Consider the following 22520-nt stretch of genomic DNA (forward strand, 5'->3'; position numbering starts at 1 on the left):
ACTTTAATTTACGCTTAAAACAGAAATCATACTCTGGAATCATTCGTCATGTAAATTATGGTAGCTGTACACTATTAATATACAGTTTCTCTCATATGCCGAAGTGTGCAGTAATAACAACACAATAAGCCGTCATGCGATTAGTTATCTCTATGGAGCTTTCAGCCTTCATTAACTGTTACTGGCCCGTTAGCCCGCTTAATGCCGTCTTTAAGTTGTAATGTCGTGACAAAAAAATGGGGAATTTCGTCACCACCTTTGTGATAACGATGTCCTTTTAGGCGAGCATTTAAAGAAAAGGTGTACCGCATATGTTTACATAATGTTGCGTTGTTTATATGTCAGTTCCAGAATAGCTGCAGTTCAAAAGAAATACGTTTTTATGCGAATGTTGAATCAAATTCAAAATCAAATTCAAATATATTTATTTGTGAACACAGGTAGACATTATACATACATTCATAGAACATGATATAATATAATAGATGTTTTAGACAATTCTTGTGAACGCTATGTTCTGTCCAACTAGAGTGGGACATACAAATAAGTACATAATTAATTAGCACATGCACATGCATTCAATTGTAAGTGAGAATAAAATAAAAATATAACAGGCAACAAGATTTAAAGAAAAGGTCGATAAGTACATATAGGTCATAGGTTAAATAAGTTTTATGTCAAAGTTCATCATTTAAATAATCATTAATTGAATGATAGCATTTTTCTATTAACAGTTTATGTAGTCTATTTTTGAACATTTGAAGATTGAGAATTTGTATGTCATTGGGAATTTTATTATATACTTTTGGTCCCATATATACTATGCTTTTTCTGACAAGTGCCTTTTTTGCCATCGGTAAACACAGAGTATTAGCATACTGTGATCTCATGGTAACTTCTCTTTTGCGTATTTCAGAGACTTTTAGAAAGAGTTTAGGGTTTTGTTTAACGAAAATTGCTACTTCAAGTATATACAGAGATGGAAATGTTAAAATCTTGAGTGATTTAAATAGTGGTTTACAGCTTTCATCACTCTTTATTCCACATATAGAACGTAAGCACCTCTTTTGAGCCCTGAAAATAGCTTCTCTCTCAGTGCAATTGCCATAGAATATGATGCCATAGCGGAGCGTAGATGCAACGAAGCCGTGGTATGCCGATAGGACTGTTTTACGGTTCACTATGTGAGATAGTTTATAGAGCAAATATGCTAATTTGCTCAGTTTTTTGCATACCTCTGAGGCTTGCTCTTTCCATGTCAGTTTATAGTCAATTTTTAATCCCAGAAATTTTGTAACTGTGACGTTTTCAATAGGATGTCCATCATAATTTATATTTAAAAAGTCAGTAGTATTAGTATTTTGATAAAATGTCATAAATTTAGTTTTGTCAATATTTACTATTAATTTATTATTATTCATCCAATTGATAATGTCTTTTAAAGCCTGATTAATGGAAGATTCGTATATGTCAATATCTATACATTTAATAGTCACTGTGCTGTCATCAGCGAATAAGACCATTGGGTGAGGTATGTCTTTGGGTAGATCATTAATGTATATCAGGAACAATAATGGACCCAATACACTACCTTGAGGTACACCGCTCGTAATTTCTCTAGAGTCGGACATATATTTTATTTCTTTTTTGGCTGTTGGGCAGACTCTTGTTATTTCCGTTGTCTGTTTCCGGTTGCTCAGGTAAGATTCTAAGAGACTGAGAACATTGCCTCGGATACCGTAGGAATTTAATTTATTCAATAGAATTTTATGATCTACAAAGTCGAACGCTTTTGTCATGTCCATGTATATAGCACATATTGGCCTATTTTCATCCATGCATGTCAATATATCCTTGAGTAGGTCATACACTGCAGAATTTATAGTTTTTTCTTTTCGGAATCCCTTTTGTTCTTCTATTAGGATACTATATTTGTTGAGGTAGGATAATAGCGCCCTGTAGATAATTGTTTCAAAAACTTTAGAGAAAATAGATATTTTAGCTATTGGTCGGTAATATTTCATGCTATGACTATCCTCTTTCTTAAAAATTGGCTTAACAATTACAGGTTTAAGCTTTTCTGGGTATATGCCGTTGTCGATACATAAATTCATAATGTGGCTAAGATGGCCTGAAATTTCTGTGGAAACTAACTTGATTGCTTTTGTATGAATGTCATCGTATCCTACACTATTTTTATTTTTTAGGGACTGAATAGCCTTGTGGATTTCCTCTGGTGTTGTTGGCAACATGAACATTGAATGTAGGCAGTTATCAACTACTGAGCCTGTTCTTGGAGGAATATTGTTAGTTTGACTTTCAGTTTCTTGAATCTGGTCGATAAAATAATTATTAAACGCATTTGCGATTTCTGAAGGATCGGTGATAGTACAATTATTTGTATTAATTTTAGTAATTGATTCGTTTGGACAGGTATTTTTAGCACTTTTTATAATATTCCAGCTGGCTTTGGTTTTGTTATCCGAATTATTAATATAGTTATTGTTTTGTGCTCTTTGTGTCAATTTCGTAATTTTTTTAAATCTCTTCGAGTATTGTTTAAAAAGTGCTTTATTGTCAGTGGTTGGATTTTTCCTATAATTCCATAATGATTCACGTTGCCTTCGGCTGCATACTTTTATTCCTTTTGATACCCATTTGGGTTTGTGTTCAGATTTTATAGTCTTGTTGAGTAGCGGAAAGCAGAGATTATATATTAATGTGAATGTCTCAAGGAAGCGGTTGTAAGCATCATTGACGTCATCAGTTTCATAAACGTCTGAGAAACTTAAACTACTTATGCTAGATTTAAATTTGAGTAGGTTTTCTCCACTGAAATCCCTTTTTTCTACGGTCCATGATTGTATAGTACAGGTTTTTTTTACAGGTACTCTAAGTATTTGGGCTGTATGGTCAGACAAACCGTACTCTACTACCTTACCCTTGCATTTTTTCCCAGCGTTATGGGCGAAATTATCGATGCACGTTTTGCTTTTCAGTCTAGTGGGTTCTCTTATTTCTAGGACAAGGTTGAAGCTGTGTAGTAGGTTTTGAAATTGCTGAGTTAGGCGATTGTTTTTTAGGATGTCGATATTGAAGTCTCCGCATAAGATTGTGTTTTTCTTATTTATACGCATACAAATTCTCAGTAAATCCTCAATTTTTTCAAAAAACGTTGCAAGATGTTTTGCAACATTTTTTGTTTTTGGTACTCTATAAATACATATAATTATAGTATCTAAATTAATTAGGTCTATGGCACAACATTCAAATATTCCAGTGATAGACAGTTTGGAAATATCCTTTATTTCTTTATATTGGTGTCCAGTCCGGACCAAAATACATGATCCACCTCGTTTTTGGGTATCTCGAGAATAGTGTGTTGCTAATTGGTAGTTGGGTATTGTCAGTAGATCCTCATGTCCTGCAGTCATAAAGTGTTCTGTGACACATAGTATATCTATTGTTTGTTGTTGTGATGTTAGATCTTCCAAGTGAACTGTTAAGCTATCAGTTTTTTTAAGGAGGCCAGCGATATTTTGATGGAGTATATTGATATGGTTAAACACGAAAAAGATTAGAATTATTATTTACTGATTGCGTGGGCTTTTGGTTATCTTCTTTGCTTGAATTGTTCTGTATATTTTTTGTTACGCTGTTGTTTTGTATAACATTTTGTTTCTTCAATGAGTTAAGTTCTTGATTTAGCGTCGACAGTACAGTTCTCATGCCTCTGTTATTTAGATATCCTCCATACTTTGAAAACATGTAGTTGTCATACGTAAGATTAGCATTTGAGTCGAAGAAATACGCATATCCATGACTCTCCACATCAGAGTAAAGTAGGTTATTGAATATTTCAACCCTCCAATTGTACATGGTTTGATGTCTTCCGCAGTTATATGTCGGTGTACATAGTATAACATTTGTATGACTTATATTTTGTATCGTAGCTCTTAAGTACCTAATTAATTCATGATAGTTATTTGTTTTGGTGAAGTCTTCCTCACCTATCATTATGATACAGTAGTCCTGGTATGTAAAATCAGTCAGTTTCTCATTTATGCATTTTAGTTGTTCTCTTATTCCAGCATTTGGTGTTAGGTAGTGCATGATCTGATAATCGCCTCCGTTGAAAATAGTCTCAGCGATATCCAGTACCGCATTTCTCTTATAACAACTCATAATACATAGCTTATTCCGAGGTTTTACTGTATTTCCGTGCTGTAGTGTATTCATGATTTTTTTACTGTTATCTTGTACAATATGTGCAGGTTGTTCTGAATCACTGTGTGAAATATAATTTGTATTATTGGAGCTATTTGGTATATTTTCTAGCTGTGACTTTCTTCCCTTTCCTTTCTTCTTTTTCGGCGTCACGCAATTATTTTTAAGGCTTTCTGTTACCTTTCTACATATAATATTTTTTCTGCTCATATCATTCATTTGACTCTTCATCTGTTCTATTTCTAAGTTAAGATTAGCGATCTCGTTATGGGCCACTTTAAGTTCATTTTTCAGTTTTATTACTTCAGATTTTAGGTCTTTCATTTCCTCATTTTCTTCATCCGATAGTTCTGGCATGCTATTAATTGACGCATACGTATTATTTTTTGAAGGGTTACTTTCCTCATCAGTTTCATGGGACTCAGACTGTGTTCTATTCTTCTTTCTAAAGGTGATATTTCCGAAAAAACTCATTTTGTATAAGGTGTCTATTATTAATCATATAACATCAGCAATATTTTTCCAGCAGTTATATTTTTTCGTATAACGTAACGTTTCAGTCGGAAATATTTATTTCATATGGCAACACTGATTGGAAATTGTCATATTCTGTGATTATATTTGCGCGTCAACTTGACTTATGTCGTTCAAGTGTCAATGTTGTTGTGATTTGCGCTTGCGCACGATGTTTATTGGTCCTTATTTTGGAAAAACTATTATGAATTTGAATAATTCGACCGTTTATATTGCTTCACGGCGAAAAGTATATCATAATATAGTCGATCTCACCGTTATTGAGTGATATAAATGTCTGGAACACACTCGCACAGGTTAGTTAGATGATTCTTTACAGGTTTCACAACTTGCTGAGGGAAAAAAGGTAATATTTTCTATTTATTTGTAGCAGAGGTACACAATATCAATGTTTACTTTTTGGCATCACAGACCAATTACCATGAATGTGCGTGTAAATGCGTAGGAGTTGTGTCTGTTCAACAGATTTGATACAAGTTTCTGCTTTAAAATAATATTATGATTGTTATAGCAAGTCCCAAATAAATTTGGGCCTATCTCCTGCCTAAGTTCATTTTTTACACCCACTGGCAATTTCAAATCAATGATGTGATGTTGATTATCGATGTCAAAAACGATCGGTCATAATGTTTAATTTCACCAATCAGTTGAACGGTACTTTTCTATAAGTGGTTTTGGCAAAAGTGGACAACGTCCATTGGTAGTACTTGATCTAGTTTATGTTGTAGAACATAAAAACACAATATTTTTTCTCACGGACTGTAATCTGAAAAGACCTACTCAATTATCCAATAAACTGAAACTCAGACTTTCAACTCGATTAAAATGGAAATAGTGCTACGTTTACAAAACTTCTCAAATAAAATCCTATGAGATTTTTGTAAATGATCAGTGATAGTAAGTATTAGCTGTTAGTGCCGCGTGCATATCTCGATATAGATCGTCCCACACTGACCACACCAGCTATGACGTGACCCGTGCTCTTCCTCCACTCCTGAAGCTAGTCCAAGTACTGCGAAGGTCAAATTATGTTGGTGTCACACACAGCGTTCTGCTTTATTGTCACTCTTGTCTCATTTAAAATGTTTTTGTTGGTGACCTTAATGATGTAGGCTAAACTAATGTTAACTAAGAAAGTAACGCTTTGTTGTATTAAAATTATCTGTGGATGCAAATTCCAATTATGTGACGAAAGAGGTATTCTTAGAAACTATGTAAAACTTGTAGTCTGAACGTTGAAATATAGTTAAAAGAATAAAATTATTAGTAATTAATTTTATGGCCGTGCCTTTAAATTTAATTACATAGACATAAAAAAGTATGTAAGTAGTCAGTAAGTATATTTTTCATATGAAAACGAATGTAACCAAAGATAGACTTACTTGGGTACACCTTGTATTAAAATTATGTGTGTTACCGTTATGCTATTTCGAGTTATTGTTTCACCTTGTTTGCAATTAAATTAGAAACTACCAGATTTATCATGTATGTAAGAATATAATCTAACTTGAAATATTTGCACCTTAATCTTTAACACATTTTTGCCCACAAAAAAACCTCTGTATATTGTAAAAACATCAGTTCTTATGATAGCTATGATCTTCACCTTCTTAGTAAAGGATTATGCGTCACCGAGTTAGGCACAATGTAAAAACAATGCGCTGCTTGATTCAGGGCCGGCTCATCTCTATCGGGATACAGGTTCCAACTGCATTCCTGGACCTCGTGTCACCAATACTTTCACTCCGCTCGCGGCTCTATAAACTTTTTATGTCTCTACTATTGAACTATTAAAGTTTTATATTTGCTTTTAGAGTTCATATTAAATTAAGTATGCAGTACTGCAGTTGCGACATGGGTATCCTTGTGTTAGCCGATATACCGCTATTTATTCTCATGCGTGTAATGAAACGTATTGGGGCAATAAAATTGATCTTTATAGCCTGCTCGCCACTTGGCAGTAGAAAAGATAGAGATAGTGTGTGGCCATACTGGCCATCCACCAGATTCTCTCTAGCCGGGGCGTGTGGCGGGTGCAGTCTGGTTGCACAACCCGGCTCATGTCCGATCCATTTCCAACACAATCTGAGTCACGTACCGGTAGGATTTTGTTTTGAAATTGGAGCACCGACCGGCGACAACAACGCCTTCTGTGGATTATCGATGGCATTTTCTAATTACCCTGCGTTCCAAATAAGTTTAGTCTACACTTGAATATCGTCTCTAACGCTTTGGAATAAGCATATTGACATCGGTGCAGTAACACGGGCAGACAATAAATGGAACATGTTTTGGTTATCTGTAGCTGAACGGGCACGGCTTAAACTGCGCAATTGATAAATTGTCTCCTAATGTTAGCGTTTAAATTTACCAATGCTATTCTTTACTAATATCAAGCTACTTATTTCATCATAGGTCCGGCCGGATTACTAGATGTAGCTAGGAGTTGTTCTTTAGTTCATTTAGTTTCTATATTGTCTGTGATTCGCATTGACTGGCCGGTCACGGGATTCATGCGGATTCATTCAATTCAAGATGGCAGAAAAAACAAGAATAACTTTTAAAAGACTTCTGTTTGTTATTAGATTCCTTTTTGAATAGTTTGTGTTCCTTATAAAAGTATTTTACTTCAAACTTCCTGAGTGTCTTATTTTCAGCATCTTCTATAGTACCAAGCTAACATTTCAGAATTGAGATGAGTAAGTCTACGCCCACCGGTAAGTGAATTTATTTCTGTGCTTAGTTATGAAAATTGTTATGGATATAACAATATGCAGTTTCTATGATTACTGAAAAGAAATTTACGTATTATTAACCACTATCTTAAGAAATTAATATCACGTAAAGTCCAAATAAGGTTATAAAAGGTAAAAACGCGATCATCACGCTATATTTGGCGAAAATTTTATCATTGTGATTAATTTCATTATCAGGGTGTCCACTTTCTGGAAAGTCAGGGATAGTCAGGGAAAAGTCAGGGAAGCTCAAGGTGGTCATGGAAAGTCAGGGAAATTGATGGGCCACCTGGAAAGTCAGGGAAAAATGACTAGTAAAGCATATATTTTTGCAAAATTGTAGTTCTTTCCTTTACTAATTATTATTTTTCTTCTTCTATTTTAAACGTAAAAGACGTAAATCATAAAATAAAATCTCGTAAGCCAGATTCCAGACTCAGTTCATAGTTTGTTAAATAGTAAAATGATGTTTCCTTAATGAATTTTTTTTCAAACTCAAACTCAAAATTTTTTATTCATCGTAAAAATATAAAATTTTCTGATGAACGTCAATTTTTACAAACTACTCTCCGTTTGGATAAGGGGGGCTCTTTCTGTCTAAGGAGAAGAACGGAGGCAAGAAACTCCTGAGCCATCTCAGCTCTGCTTATATTATTATAATTATCATTAATAATAATAATTATAATAATATAAGCAGAGCTAACTATTTATCAAAACATGTGACTCAGCTTGCCATTCTGAACAACTTTTGTTTTAAGAGTTCGTGATGAAAAATAAGTCCCCACATAACGTGTTGGTGCAGACGCGCTGTATCGGCGCTCATTTCACTCATCAATTCTCATAATTTGCCACGGCAGCAGGAGCGCATGCAGAAGCGTTTCCTCCACGCGGCACCTAATGTTTTTTTTTAAGTGTCGCGCCCATACGAAAATATTTGATTTTGGTTTTGTTTTATTTTAATTAATTACGGTATTTACAAAGCTTAACACGCTTTACTCGAGTTATTTCGGGTTTGAAAGTCCTAACATTACTTTACAAGGTGCTAGTACAAGTTTTATACACAAATTAAAAAGTTTATTTATCTACCTGATTCCAAACTCTCATTAGAAAAAAAATATATGAGGAGGTGTATTTCTTCAAAGCACCCTGTACTAATCCTACCATCAATAAGTGTGCTTAAATAAAATTAACTAGGTCTAACTAACTTCTTTTGCAATAATAATCAGTGTATCCAGCTTGAGTTTCCAAACTTTAAATGAAGCTAAAATTTAACAGGTTTACACTAAAAATAAACAGTTGAAAGCCAATTAATAGTTTTCACTAATTGGTAACAGAGTATAACACAAATGATTCCTATGTATGCAAACATACTAACCTAACTGGAAACACGAAACTAAACTAAGCTAAATAAAATATTATTTATACAACCTACAATATGCTATGAGTATTACATAAAATAACAGTTAAGTAAATAATGTTACTACTAATCATAAATAGTTGAGCTAAACTTATTAGTTAGCCTTGTATGAGAAATAGGTATATATTTATATATACCTATTCTCAATTTTGCAAATACAAAAAAGAATTACACGTTATGGCAAAATAAAAGTAGGTATTATAACTTTGTTGTACAAAAAAATTAAGTAGGTACTTATTTATCATTGCTTTCTATACATAATGTTGCAATAGTGGTAGATGTACATTGTACATAGCCGAAATAGAGTGACTTAGGTGATCACTCTAAACAACTTTTGTTTTACGTGTTTTTGAAACTCGCGTTTTTTTCTCATATAACTTCACCTGTCTAGCAAAGTTTGTGTGGAAAATCTTTTTTTTTTAGAATTTCATGTTGTTCAAAATGATCTGCCCGAGTACTCTCGTCTCTTTCGGCTTAATATTTACTTCACTAAAAACTTTCAAATCAAACTTTTGTTTATTTTGATCTCTGGTCAGGGAAAATTTCTGAAATGGTCAGGGAAAGTCAGGGAAAAGTCAGGGAATTTTTTGGAGGATTCTGAGTGGACACCCTGATTATCGAAAAGTGCAAAACACAGCTTTATAAGGTAGATTTGTATTAAAACTGTTGTCTTGCAAACAGCAACAGTGAATGCAAAGTACTTTACTTTACTTTATTTGAAATATCGCGTGCGTATTAGGCCTAAATGCAAAATGGAGAATTCGCAATTCCTCCCATTATTGTGAATTAGCAGTAGCAACTGTAGCAAGTCAATAATTAATAATCATAAAGTTTATTTCTCTTTGATTTAATTGATCAAGTAATAACTGAATTTTTAGCATGAACTGACGATGTAATATCCTACAGAAAAAAATCTTAATACCGCGATGATATCCACCATGGAATGCCAACCCTACTTTAGAGTATTGTACTCTATATCATTTAAGCGTGATCTATAATCTATAACACTAATAGAGTACGCTAAAATAGCCTTTTTTTTACACATTTTTACTAGTCATAATATTACGCAAAAACACATAATCAAAACCAAAAAAGTCGACTATTTACTTTGGACGATCCTGAACGCAGCCACTTATGTCAAACGTCAAATGTCACATGTGACAAGTTATTTTGAGAAGTTTTTGAGGTTTGTTTTGTTTGTGACTTTGGTTTTGTTTGTTTGGAATACTTTTATCCATTCGTTATAACGTGATTGATGAACATTGATAACGCCGATCAAGCATCCTGTACTGATAATAATAACGCAAGTACCCCATCTAAAAATCGAAAAGTTTTGACGAAGAAAAAAAAAGGACACAGAAGTACACACAACTTTGGGAAAATGAGTTTTCATGGCTAAGAAAAGACTCAGAAAGTGATACAAATGCAAAATCCATAATCTGTGGCGAAGTTTTCTCTCTATTCCATCAGCTGGAGTTGTACACGTACGTAAGAGTGTTTGATTTTTCTTCTGTATGCTATCTGTTGACGAAAATGTTTTGTGTGTGTGTATGCTTTAGTGAAGGTGCATGCATCATCTATTTAAAATCTTTTCAGATATATCATTTCATTATACCCGCATGCTTACATTAGTTTCTGTCATTTTGTTTTCTTATTTTCGAATCAATTATAAAAAAAAATACAACATATGAATTAAAACTATACATTGAATGCCTCACCATTGAGACAATAGATAAACAATACTCCAATATACCTATTAGTTATCATACCACCCAGGCGGTTCAACCTGGCTCACAAACTGTAAAATTTTGTTGAACTTCTTTCTTTAGGAAAAACTTTTAACAGGAAAGATAAAGATGTCCTAATAATATAAGTTATCTATATGAAAGTCAAATACAGAGATTAGTCGAGAACATTAAATTACCATTTAGTACCTATTTAATCATGACCTGTAACAGCTGTATTGCATTTTAACGTTACATTCATTTATTATTGTAAAGGTTTAGCATTACATTACTAACTTTCTTGCTTCCGAATATTATTGTGGATAGTAAGTACCTACCTGTATTTTAAACAAGTCAGGATATAAACAATGTCCAAAAGGATCAAATAGCACAGTCTATTCTGTGTAATTCATAGATATTCACATTGCAACAGGCAGGTCAAATCAGAAGTATTAATTAATACTATTAGTAATATCTGCAAAATCCAAGACGTATAATGTATTTTTTCTTGCTTGGCGCGGATCTTGAGCGGCCTTGGAGTGTCTTTTTATTTGAATTAATTTCAAAACAAATTTATGAAATGAAACATAAATACACATGAAATGCATAGAATGATTGATTTCGTAATTAAACCATTTATTCAATTCTTTATTTGTAAACATAGGTAATGTATGAATAACAGGTGTTCAGCAGAATATTGAGATCTGAGAGTACAAATCATGCACACATGCTATTTCCATAATTTAAACATTAGGTACAATAAATAATGACTTAACGAATTGTGTTAATACAAGTACAATAATGCCTCAATTAATAAATATCAATGTTGAATAACATTATTAATTTTATAATGTCATAGTGTATCATCAGTCAAATATTTATGTATAATAATGAGCATTTTCCTACTAGTAACTCATATAATTCCTTTTGAAACAAATCATAACTTAAACTGTGGACCTCCACAGTACCTAATTGGGAATTTCATTAAAACAAATTTTGGTCTCATACACAATATGTTATTTCTTCATCAATGCTGTTTTTACGACGGAAAACTTACGTTATTAATATATTGTGAACTACCTTATTAATCTGTTAAGAGTCTGGGAGACTTTGACAAACAAACATTTGTTTTACAAAAACCGCAACTTCATATATGTATAAAGATGGAAAAGTAAGTATTTTGGCTGTAGTTAATTTGTTTAATTGTATTTTTATTAAAAAGGACACACAAAGATTGTTTACCTTTTGTGCTGAGTGAGAGTGAACGTACATGCAATCACCCATTTTATGACATATTATTATCCGTATTAGTTTCAATATGGGTCTTTTCCAACACCTTTAAGAAGGCTGGACGTCTCAGACAACTTTTAAATCTGATAACATTATTTCCGTAGTTTAAAAACATTAAGTATAAATACATGTTATTATTCTGTTAGTAAATACCACTAGGTCCCTAAGTTTTGAATACTTTATTCATGATCTGCTAAATAAATATAAATTACCATAGGTATATTACAACTTTAATGTTTATGAAGTGTTATATTTTGTATTTTTAAGTACCTACTGCTTTGTTGAGTTTTAAGGAAAAGTCGTTATATCGTATAGGAGACTATGATAATGGAAATTATATGTATTTACTTAGAATTAAAACTAATGTAACACCAACATAGTTGCAATGATAATAATTTATATTATGATTATAAGCAATTTTAGAAAACAATATTTGTATTCCTAGACTTAGCAAAAGCCTTCATCTTTATTAGATAAACTTAAACGGGATTATATCCCATGCATTATCATGATACTATCTTACAAATGTCTAACAACAAACAAATTGCGGAACCTGGAATATTCTCTCTCTTCTTTATTGGTTTTCCATGACTTGTTAATACTAAATATAAATAAAACTAACTATTGACCAGTTTCCATACATAACAATGCTCAGCCTCACATTGATTTCAATCTAAAAATGCTTACATTTTGTGAACTTTAAAACTCAAACTACAGTGTGAAAATATCAATTATGCTCTGTCCATTATATTATTGGTTTTTGGACAGTTGAAATCCCATACATTTTTGACGACTAAAAGGAAAACCAACTTTACTTACCAGACATAAGGAAGCGTCATAAAAAAAACAAAAACATAGTGGAAGCTATATAAGTCTCTCGAGTTGATAATCACCTTGGTGTGAATCACATAACGTCAACAACACAGATATAATTAAAAACTATACCATAGGTACTATTTGTTTATTTATTTATTAATTTATTTAAATAAGGAACACGACTACTGACCACATATACAGTCTAACTATAGTCATGGAAGTAAAGAGTGCGAATTTGTGGAGACTTTATGTCATTGCCTGTTGAATACTTACAGTTACAGTTAATTATATTAGGAAATAAAATAGCAATTGACTATATCGTTTAACGGATTGGTGCTTAGATGAAGGTAATAGATCAATTTAATACGGTATTTTACAATTAGTTCGGATCAATTTCAGTTCTGGACTTTATAAATAGACTGTAAAGCTTTTGCACAGTCAGTCATCACATCAGTTACTTTAAATATCCCTGTAGGAACTGCCAAGAACCCATCTCATACTATTTGGGCATAGAGCAGTAATTAAAACAAAATATTTCAAATCTATTTTATTTCCTACATTTCAAATATATATTTTATTTGTGACGCCGCTGGCCTGCTGACGTAGAGGTTCAGAATTAATTATACATGATCTTACTTTGCTGGCTTTATTTACAAAAGGAGAAGTCAAACAAAGTGACATTATCCTATATATAATCAAATATTCTATATTCAAAACTCGTAATAAGCCCACGTCCTCATAATATGGCGAGGTTGACATAGTACCTACATACAAATTTCATTCCATTGGGCCTATCATATATAAAGATAAAAATTCAATAAAACAAAATTAAAAAATAAACACCCTTTACATAAAAACGTAGAAATGATTTGATGAAACCTACTTTCAAATACAATTAACCTAACAGTCCTCCACTATTCATAACAAGGTGAATGAAATACTCTAGATCAATCTGAAGGCAATGACGGAAACAATAAAAAAAAAAAAAAAAAACGAAGTACTTATAAAGAAATGTTTTTAAGAGTCTTTATTGTACTTATCTACAAATAAAAATAGTAGGTTAAATTAATGCACTGTACTTTCTTTGAATATGCTGACATCGATGAAATTTATAATGAGATAGGATATTTAATCAATATTTTGCACATATTAAAAAAAAAATTAAGTATACAGTAGCGATAGCGGTCACCAAACTAAGCTTGGTCTGTATCTTGAGGTACCATTGGTATCTAAGTATTTTCTAGTTTTAATTATGCCGACACTGAAAAGGCTGTTAATTAAAGGTAGCTATAAGCACCTACTTGTATTTACCTCTACATATTTTTATTTTATTTAATCCTTTATTGCACAAATATAAAAATAAGTGTACAAAGGGTGGACTTAATGCTACAAGCATTTTCTACCAGTCAACCCACAGGGGGTGTTTTTACCTACTTATATGTGTTTACCTACTTGCTGAATGCTTGATTGTAAATTCTTATCATGGCATGCTAATTATTACCATGCACCATGTAATATGCACAAATATTGTCATGTTATGTAATGATACTCTCAAATATTTATACTCTTGATTTTGCAACTCATATGCATACTAACTCTAATTATATTATATTCATTTGATAGAAAACTTAATACTTAAGATACGGTCAATTTAAAATAATTAATATAAAATTCCACGAAACTTTAACTAATTATAATATAATCATGTTACAATATAATAGGAATGCCATTACATCAACTAATTTATATATGAATAATTCATAATTAATTCGTGGCAACTGTAACACTTAACTTTTATCCGTGTCTCAAGCAATTAAAAACTTGTAATTGGCTATCATTATTTCAAAATTCTTATAATAAATTATTCGTTAATTTTCCTGTAAATAGATAAAGGTAATAAGAACTATTTATGATAAAAGTACATAATATAATATTATACCTTACTTAACTAGGTTCATTATTAAGCTGTGGATGTAACTTATTACTTGCGACTAATATGCAATTTATTTCTCACTTTTCTATTCTAATTCCTGTTCTTGTTTTAGGATAGGAATATTTACATATTGTATGATGAATATGATGATGATAAAGAAAACGATGATTTAAATATGAAGATATAATTGGAATAATCATAAAATGAGAATATGCATATAAAAATCTACATAATGAGAATGGCTGAGGGTCAGCATTGATCTATTAAATCAAGATCGTTAAAACACTTTAATATAATTACAAAGAAAAGGCCGATTTAATATGGAGACACAAGAATATAAGACATAAAATGAAAGGATTGGAATACCTACATTATGAGAATATGGAAAGAAAATACTTACATTTTATACACATAATACAAGAATGTATTGGAAATATTGGAATATTAAGAGAATGGCTGTCTAAAGCTCTATTAAATCAAGATGGTTAACACACTTTAATAAAATTACAAAGAAAATGTTGATTTAATATGAAGACACAAGAATATTAGAATTAAAATATAATAATTTGAATACATTATGAGAACATGGAAAGAAACTTACATTTTATATACATATATTATGAGAATGGCTGTCTGAACAGTATTGTCCTAATAAATCAAAATGTTTAACACACTGTTGTTATTATAATAAATGATGATTTAAATATAAAATACAAGAATATTATATATAAAATAGAAGAATTGGAATATATTTTGATACTAAGATACCTGCATTATAAATATATTATGAGAATGGATGACCGAACAGTATTGTTCCGATAAATGAAGTTGAATGGTATGCTGAAGTGCAAGCGGTGCTCACACAAGGATGTGATTGGTATGCCGAAGCACAAGCGGTACTCACTGAATGATAATACACACACTTTAATATTGTTATAATAAAAGGTGAATGGTATGCCGAAGTGCAAGCGGTGCTCACACAGGGTTGTGAATGGTATGCCGAAGCACAAGCGGTGCTCACCTAATGATAATTAGTATATAGTGGCTGGTATGCCGAAGTGCAAGCGGTGCTCACACTGGGTTGTGAATGGTATGCCGAAGCACAAGCGGTACCCACTATACTATTTATCTGATAAAGAGTAAGTATGTTGTCCGAGTATATGTGGCTGGTATGCCGATGTGCAAGCGGTACTCACACTGGGTTGTGACTGGTATGCCGAAGCACAAGCGGTACCCACAATACTAGTGACATTTTATATGTAAACTAAGCCTATATTTCTTATAATACTCTTATTAAGTATAATAATACTTTCTTTCACTTTAATGTTACTCAAAATAAATAAAGATTATGTTTAAATTTTAAAAATTATATCATAAACAAAATCATATCAATATTCAAATAATCACTATTTAATTTACCTACTCGTACGAATTAATTTGATTTATTCTGCTACGAGGCCATTGTCCAGCAGTAGAAGACTAATAAGGAGGCCATTGTCCAGCAGTAGAACACTAATAAGAAGGCCATTGTCCAGCAGTAGAACAACAATAAGGAGGCCATTGTCCAGCAGTAGAACACTAATAAGGAGGCCACTGTCCAGCAGTAAAACAATAAACAAAAAAAAAAAAAAAAAAACAACTAATTAATATATAATTTGTGTACCTATTTCAGATTCTGAGGAACAATGGACATACAGTGTAGCCGACCAAAAATTCACCTAGCAACGTTGCAGCGTAGCAGACCAGCTCAGACCAGCATTAAGTACATCAATAAGAACAGCCGGAATATGGTTTACTAATTACTTATAGTCTCTTTGAGTTTTGTTTTAATTATGATTGCTAAGTGCATTTAATATCACCGCATAGATATAATAACTTTATTAATTTTGCTAATTCATTCAGTTTGTTAACATAAATTTAGAACTTGTTAGTTAGCGTTCGAATGGCCGACAGGGAATGGGGACATTCCCAATAACAGGATGGCCGACTGTTAGCGTTTAAATTTACCAATGCTATTCTTTACTAATATCAAGCTACTTATTTCATCATAGGTCCGGCCGGATTACTAGATGTAGCTAGGAGTTGTTCTTTAGTTCATTTAGTTTCTATATTGTCTGTGATTCGCATTGACTGGCCGGTCACGGGATTCATGCGGATTCATTCAATTCAAGATGGCAGAAAAAACAAGAATAACTTTTAAAAGACTTCTGTTTGTTATTAGATTCCTTTTTGAATAGTTTGTGTTCCTTATAAAAGTATTTTACTTCAAACTTCCTGAGTGTCTTATTTTCAGCATCTTCTATAGTACCAAGCTAACACTAAGTAAATTTGTTACAAAGGCATATTTATTATAAGCTAACGAGGTACCTGGGTTTCTACTTGTGTGTCTCAATCTCAATACTAAATTAATCTTGAATGTGTCGGTCTTTGGTTACATGTTACAATATGTTGCGGTCGGAGTCGCTGTCGGTCGAGTTAGATCAAACATGCCATACATATTCATGACATGATAGATAATTATTAGCATACAAAGTCATTCAAATAAACATGCACTTTATGATTTGGAAAGCATCTTTATACATTCTGTATGTATGTAAAGCTGATCCGTAGAGAAATGCAACACCGAAGTCTACGAGCCATTAGGCATGTCGACGTTAATTTGAACCGTGAATCTGAGATGCTGGCTCACAGATTCCATACTGGGGAATAAAAAATAATAAACAATAAAGAGTCCATACATGGGCTGACCTCGCGCGGCTGGCTGCATTAATTTCTCGCTCTCGTAGCTCCGGCGCCGTATATGGCGAGCGCGTGCGGCGCCGCGCCGGCCCTCCTCCATACATTATATGTATGTATTACGTATTTAAAACAACCACAACAAAACAAACATGTCCCCATCTCAACGACTATTATACAACCCCTACAAACATGTTTTAAAGACACACACTAACTCGACCGTCTTCTTAGTTCCACAAGCTAGAAATACATATCTGTGTAGATACCTATGTATGTATGTTTATTTCCCAGATAAGATTACTCAAAAATACCCGAAATAGCTTTAGACGGAAATGTACCTGCAACGATTAAAACAAATTACAGTCGCGGGGTGTAAATTGCGTGCCCATACATGGCAGACATGTGAGGTCAATGCCAACCACTTGCGGCCGGAAGGAGGCTTCTCGCCTGCTACAGGGCCCGCGGGGGGCGGGGGCAGGCCAGACAGTATATAAACCAAGTACATGGTCTTGCGCGAGCTTATATGTATCATTTATATACTGTAGCACATACGTGGCGCCTAGTTGTTACCAATTACTCATGTGCATCGCTACTAATTGATCTGCCGCGATACGATATCCTCCGTGTAATAGTCCGTGACGTTGTGGTTAATAAAAGTGAATTTATAAACTTGATCTTTGCAATAAATCGGAGCTTTGATCAGCGCGCCTGATAAAAACAGGTTAGTGAGTACCAAAGAGAGTAAAGGGGTCGCGAATAGGTCTGGTACCATGACGTAGGGTACTTACAATTGGCTACACAAAGTACATTTATGCACCAACGGAAGAAACAAAAACACTGAAGTAAGTTCAATAAAATAGCTATGTTAACAACACCTCAGCTATCAAGTTTAACAGCCCATATAGTATGTGTCTAGTGCAAGTGCGACACCACACATCGGAACCAATAAATCAACGAGCCGCACCGTAAATATTTATTGTACTTGTCATTGAGAAAAGTCTGCTTAACAGCAATAACAATTGTTGTTTCTTTTTAACATTTAGAACTACCCAGTACGAGCCTTGGAGTGAGCCTGTCTAAAGTGACAACCAAATTAATGTGAAGTCACTAAAACACAATACCACTCGGCTCGACGTAGCTTTGTAAAAGGTGTAGAGGATGGTCGTTAATGTGTTTGAATCATTACTGTAAGGACGCACTGCACTGATGCTTCATTTAATACGCTCAGTCGACGCATTGTCAATCGGTAGGACTGTAGGAAAGTATAAATTAAATAAACCATACATCACTGTATTTAATGAGCTAGAAAGGGCCTTATCTTATAAGCGTTAGACAGTAATAAAAAAGCATAGATACTATCGCATTCAATGTTCATAATAATTGTGTATTTTACAAAATTACTATTACATCACCGTGTTTTTGACCGTCAGGACTGACTGGGACAAATTGGCTGAAATCCAATGTTATTTGGCTAACGTCTTCAAGGGGTAGGCATTTGCTGAAGTCAGTTAATATAACTATACGTAGCTAGTTTATTATTATTTAACCACCACCAAAAACATGCTACACGTCGGTTTTATTACCCGAATGGGTTAACCTTTTACCTAGCAGGTTTTCGTTTTTGTCATCTGTCAATCGGTTCCACCGATTACAACAACAACAGATCCCTCTCAGAAACATTGTAACTATGAGAGGGTGGCCAGGTTTCTCTGCACATGACCGTACCTTTTAATCGTCTGGTGTATTTTATAGACTGTAGGTTATTTATTTTTCTAAAATTTTACGAACTATGTGTCCCCTGGCAGGTGAACGGTGGCAGCTCGGCGGAGCGCGCGGGGCTGCAGGCGGGCGACGCGCTCATCCGCGTCAACAGCACCGACGTGTACACGCTGCGCCACCAGGAGGCGCAGGACGCCATCCGCGCGGCCGGCGCCAGCCTCGAGCTCACCGTGCAGCGGTAACTCACTGCACTCACTACTACACTACACTACACACACACACTCATACTAGTGACGCCACCAGGAGGCGCAGGACACTCTGAAATCCATATCTTCATGGTTATGTTGACCTATATTTAAAACAAATGCAACGATAGTCTGTGATATAAAATATTTTCTATTTATACACTATACCTACCTATGCAATCTTTCTTGCGTAGTGTGAAAAATGGTTTCACACTTGCATTTATTTAAACCTATTCCCGTCAATGTAGGTATTATTTAATCTACTTACTAGCAAATATGAATATTTATTTACGTCATAGCGCACTGGCGCCAACGGCGATTAGCTTTGCGTAAGGTTTCCTATTGCGTGATCTATTTACCGCCCTGCAATATTTCTCACTAGTTTCTATGATCTGAGGTTAGTACTGTTAGCTCAGCATGGTGCACGATTGACTATCTATTACTGATTCAATTAACACACAAACGAGTGGCAAATAAGCAGGGTGGTAAGTCCCTATATACGAGTACTAGAGCAGATCCACTTCGATGATTAAACTACAGCTAGCTACAATTTTTCGTCAGCTGTGATAAATTGATGAGTATATCCAAAAGTGGCGATGTCCCGCTTTCAACACTAACTTCACTTCTATAAAGACATCTTGATATAAATTGTTAGATTAAGCTACTTCTTCTTCATAGGTGTCGATGACAATGACGAACTCTAGAGCTTTATGGGACTCACAACTTACTTCTTCTTACTTTTGTTCCCCCAGTGGCGGCGGCACCTGGCGGCCCGCAGTGACGCCAACAGGCAGCCTGCCTCGGCCCGGCTCGCGGCTCTCCGCCACGCCCACGCCCGTCACCAACACCTCGCTGAAAGCCAACCCACAGCCCAGCCGCCCCATCGGCTCCGGACACAACAACGTCGCTAAGCCGTTCGGATACGTAAGTTGTATTTTTTTTTTGGTTTCCATATTTAGTGTCCTGCTGTTGAGCAAAGGGCCTACCCATGATTATTCCGCACGCCTGTTTTATCGGCCACCTGACGTCAATCCGGAAAAAGTCTGTTCAGGTCGTCCCGCCATATCCGCCTAGGTCTACCTGGGTGCCTTAAGTATTTTTAATCCAGGATGAAATTAAAATGGGACCATTCCTAACGTAAACCAGGTAAATAATTATCAAAATCTGTCCCTTAATGGCAGAGTAAACGGTGGACATACATTTAAAAAAACATACAAACGACTTGAGAACCTCCTCCTTTTTGGAAGTCGGTTAATTATAAACAAACAGCCGCAGCCGTTATAGTGGCTGGATGAGGAAAGCCGAAGATAGAGTTTTGTGGCGGTTTTTGGGGATGCCTATTTTTTGTAATATTTATTGATAATGATGTTGTGTATGTTTAACTATTCTTTTTATGTTATAACGCCGCTACTAAGAATTTTATATTGTTATACTCATGAAAGTATGCAGTTAAGCTGAGGTTCCTCTTCACACCTATTTTCCTCCTCCTCCTCTTCCTTCCTTTCTCCTCATTTCCTCTTTACACCTTCTCTCTTCAATCCTGTAAATAAAATCTATGACCTTGCAAAAATTATATAATGTTTACACAAGATTTAGTCATATTTGCTTGGAAGTTCGGTGCTTCTAAACAAACAATTCGTTATGGTTGGGCTATAAAGTGCGCCGCCAGACATTTGGGCTGACAAATTGCCGGCCGTATCGTTAAGTTTCTTAATCATACCTATGCCGATGATTCATTTGTAGCTGCAAGGTCTTATGACAGTGATAAAGGTGAGACCGTTTTGTAAGTTACAGATTTATTTCTCTGATAATGGCGACTAGATTCCATAGATAGTTGTGTTAATTGAATTCAATTTCAGATATACAATGTAAGATTTGTACTCTTGGGCCTATTTATTCTCCATACTTGCGGCGAAAGGAGAGCTTATTCAACCGATAAATTTTCTGTAGATAAGCTGTTAAATCGTATTTTAGGGGTGATATTAGTATATAATCATTCTCTGAACTCAACCCCGACCTGTTACCTACCTCTGTTGCATAGTTTCAAAACAATCTCATACCATTTCCAGATGAACGGCAACGACAACTCAAAGAGCATAGTGAACAAGCAGTACAACACTCCCGTGAACATGTACAGCGAGCAGACCATCGCCGAGACGCTGTCCGCGCAGACCGAGGTGCTGGCGGGCGGAGTGCTCGGGTCAGTGCAAGGGGCAGTGGGCAGTGGACGCTCTACTGTCCTGCTTGTTTATTTTGTATAGTTTTTATTGGTTATACGAGGTGCTTAGCACATAAACCGACAATATTTTTGGGGAATATTTTTTGTTCTTGGAAATTTCATGAAATTCACGCAAAATACGATGAATTTCAGGGATAAAAGTTTGTCGGTCCATGGGCCGAAAACTTGTATTTTGATAGGCGAGTACAATCAGAACGCAACTAAGACATTTAACGCCGTGAAATGCGGTGTTTGCTTATTAATAAATAATAAAGCACAGAGCACAGACTGTATGTAAATTAGTTGTGCAGATCTTATCTTCTACTACTTCTTAAATTTCACACTAGAAAAACATGCTATTTGGAAGTAGGTAATGGATTAGAAAATTTTATTTAGTTCCTTATCATGTCACTATGTTTAACAATGCCTACTCACTCCGCCCTCTCCTTCGATTCTCATCTGCAAGAGGAATGACCCTCTGTGACGTCATTGCACACCACTCCTTATGTAGTCCATACCAAAGGCTGCCAATAAATAAAACAAAATGTAACGTAACTAAATATCCTTTTGTTGACAGAGTGAACTTCAAGAAGAACGAAAAAACTTATGACGCGGAAAAGAGTGCCGTATTTAAGGTCTTACAAGAGGAGCAGAATGACCCCGAACCAGGTATAACTGACAACCGAAACTGTTTAGGGTGGATCTTTATCATTGATATTAGAGATGCCACGAATATTCGGCAAGTATTCGGTATTCGGCCTATTCGGCCAGTTTTTTCAGTATTCGGTATTCGGCCGAATAGTAAGTAGTATTCGGCCGAATACCGAATACTTAAAAAAGTAGCAAATATCATACAAAAGGGAATAAAAAAACAATTTAATCGAAACATTTAACTATCAAACAACAATTAATTGCGAAAACCTGAA

General features: G+C 34.4%; 1 protein-coding gene and 1 long non-coding RNA gene across 6 annotated transcripts in view; both read left to right on the forward strand.

Moving 5' to 3' along the window:
* The window catches only part of LOC105391359 (PDZ and LIM domain protein Zasp), a 107308-nt gene that overhangs the window by 8952 nt on the left and 75836 nt on the right, over positions 1–22520 (forward strand). For all 5 annotated transcript variants that reach the window (XM_048629277.1, XM_048629276.1, XM_048629281.1 and 2 more), the window contains exons 3-6: positions 19218–19369; positions 20129–20300; positions 21446–21576; positions 22172–22263. In XM_048629277.1, coding sequence (XP_048485234.1) covers positions 19218–19369; positions 20129–20300; positions 21446–21576; positions 22172–22263 — 547 coding nt within the window. The remainder of the gene's footprint in view (positions 1–19217; positions 19370–20128; positions 20301–21445; positions 21577–22171; positions 22264–22520) is intronic.
* Positions 9533–16047, forward strand: LOC119693051. The gene is made up of 2 exons (XR_007267607.1): positions 9533–10397; positions 14789–16047. It is a non-coding gene; the product is annotated as an uncharacterized LOC119693051 (long non-coding RNA).

This window comes from Plutella xylostella, chromosome 22 (assembly GCF_932276165.1).
Source record: "Plutella xylostella chromosome 22, ilPluXylo3.1, whole genome shotgun sequence".
Lineage (NCBI taxonomy): Eukaryota > Metazoa > Arthropoda > Insecta > Lepidoptera > Plutellidae > Plutella > Plutella xylostella.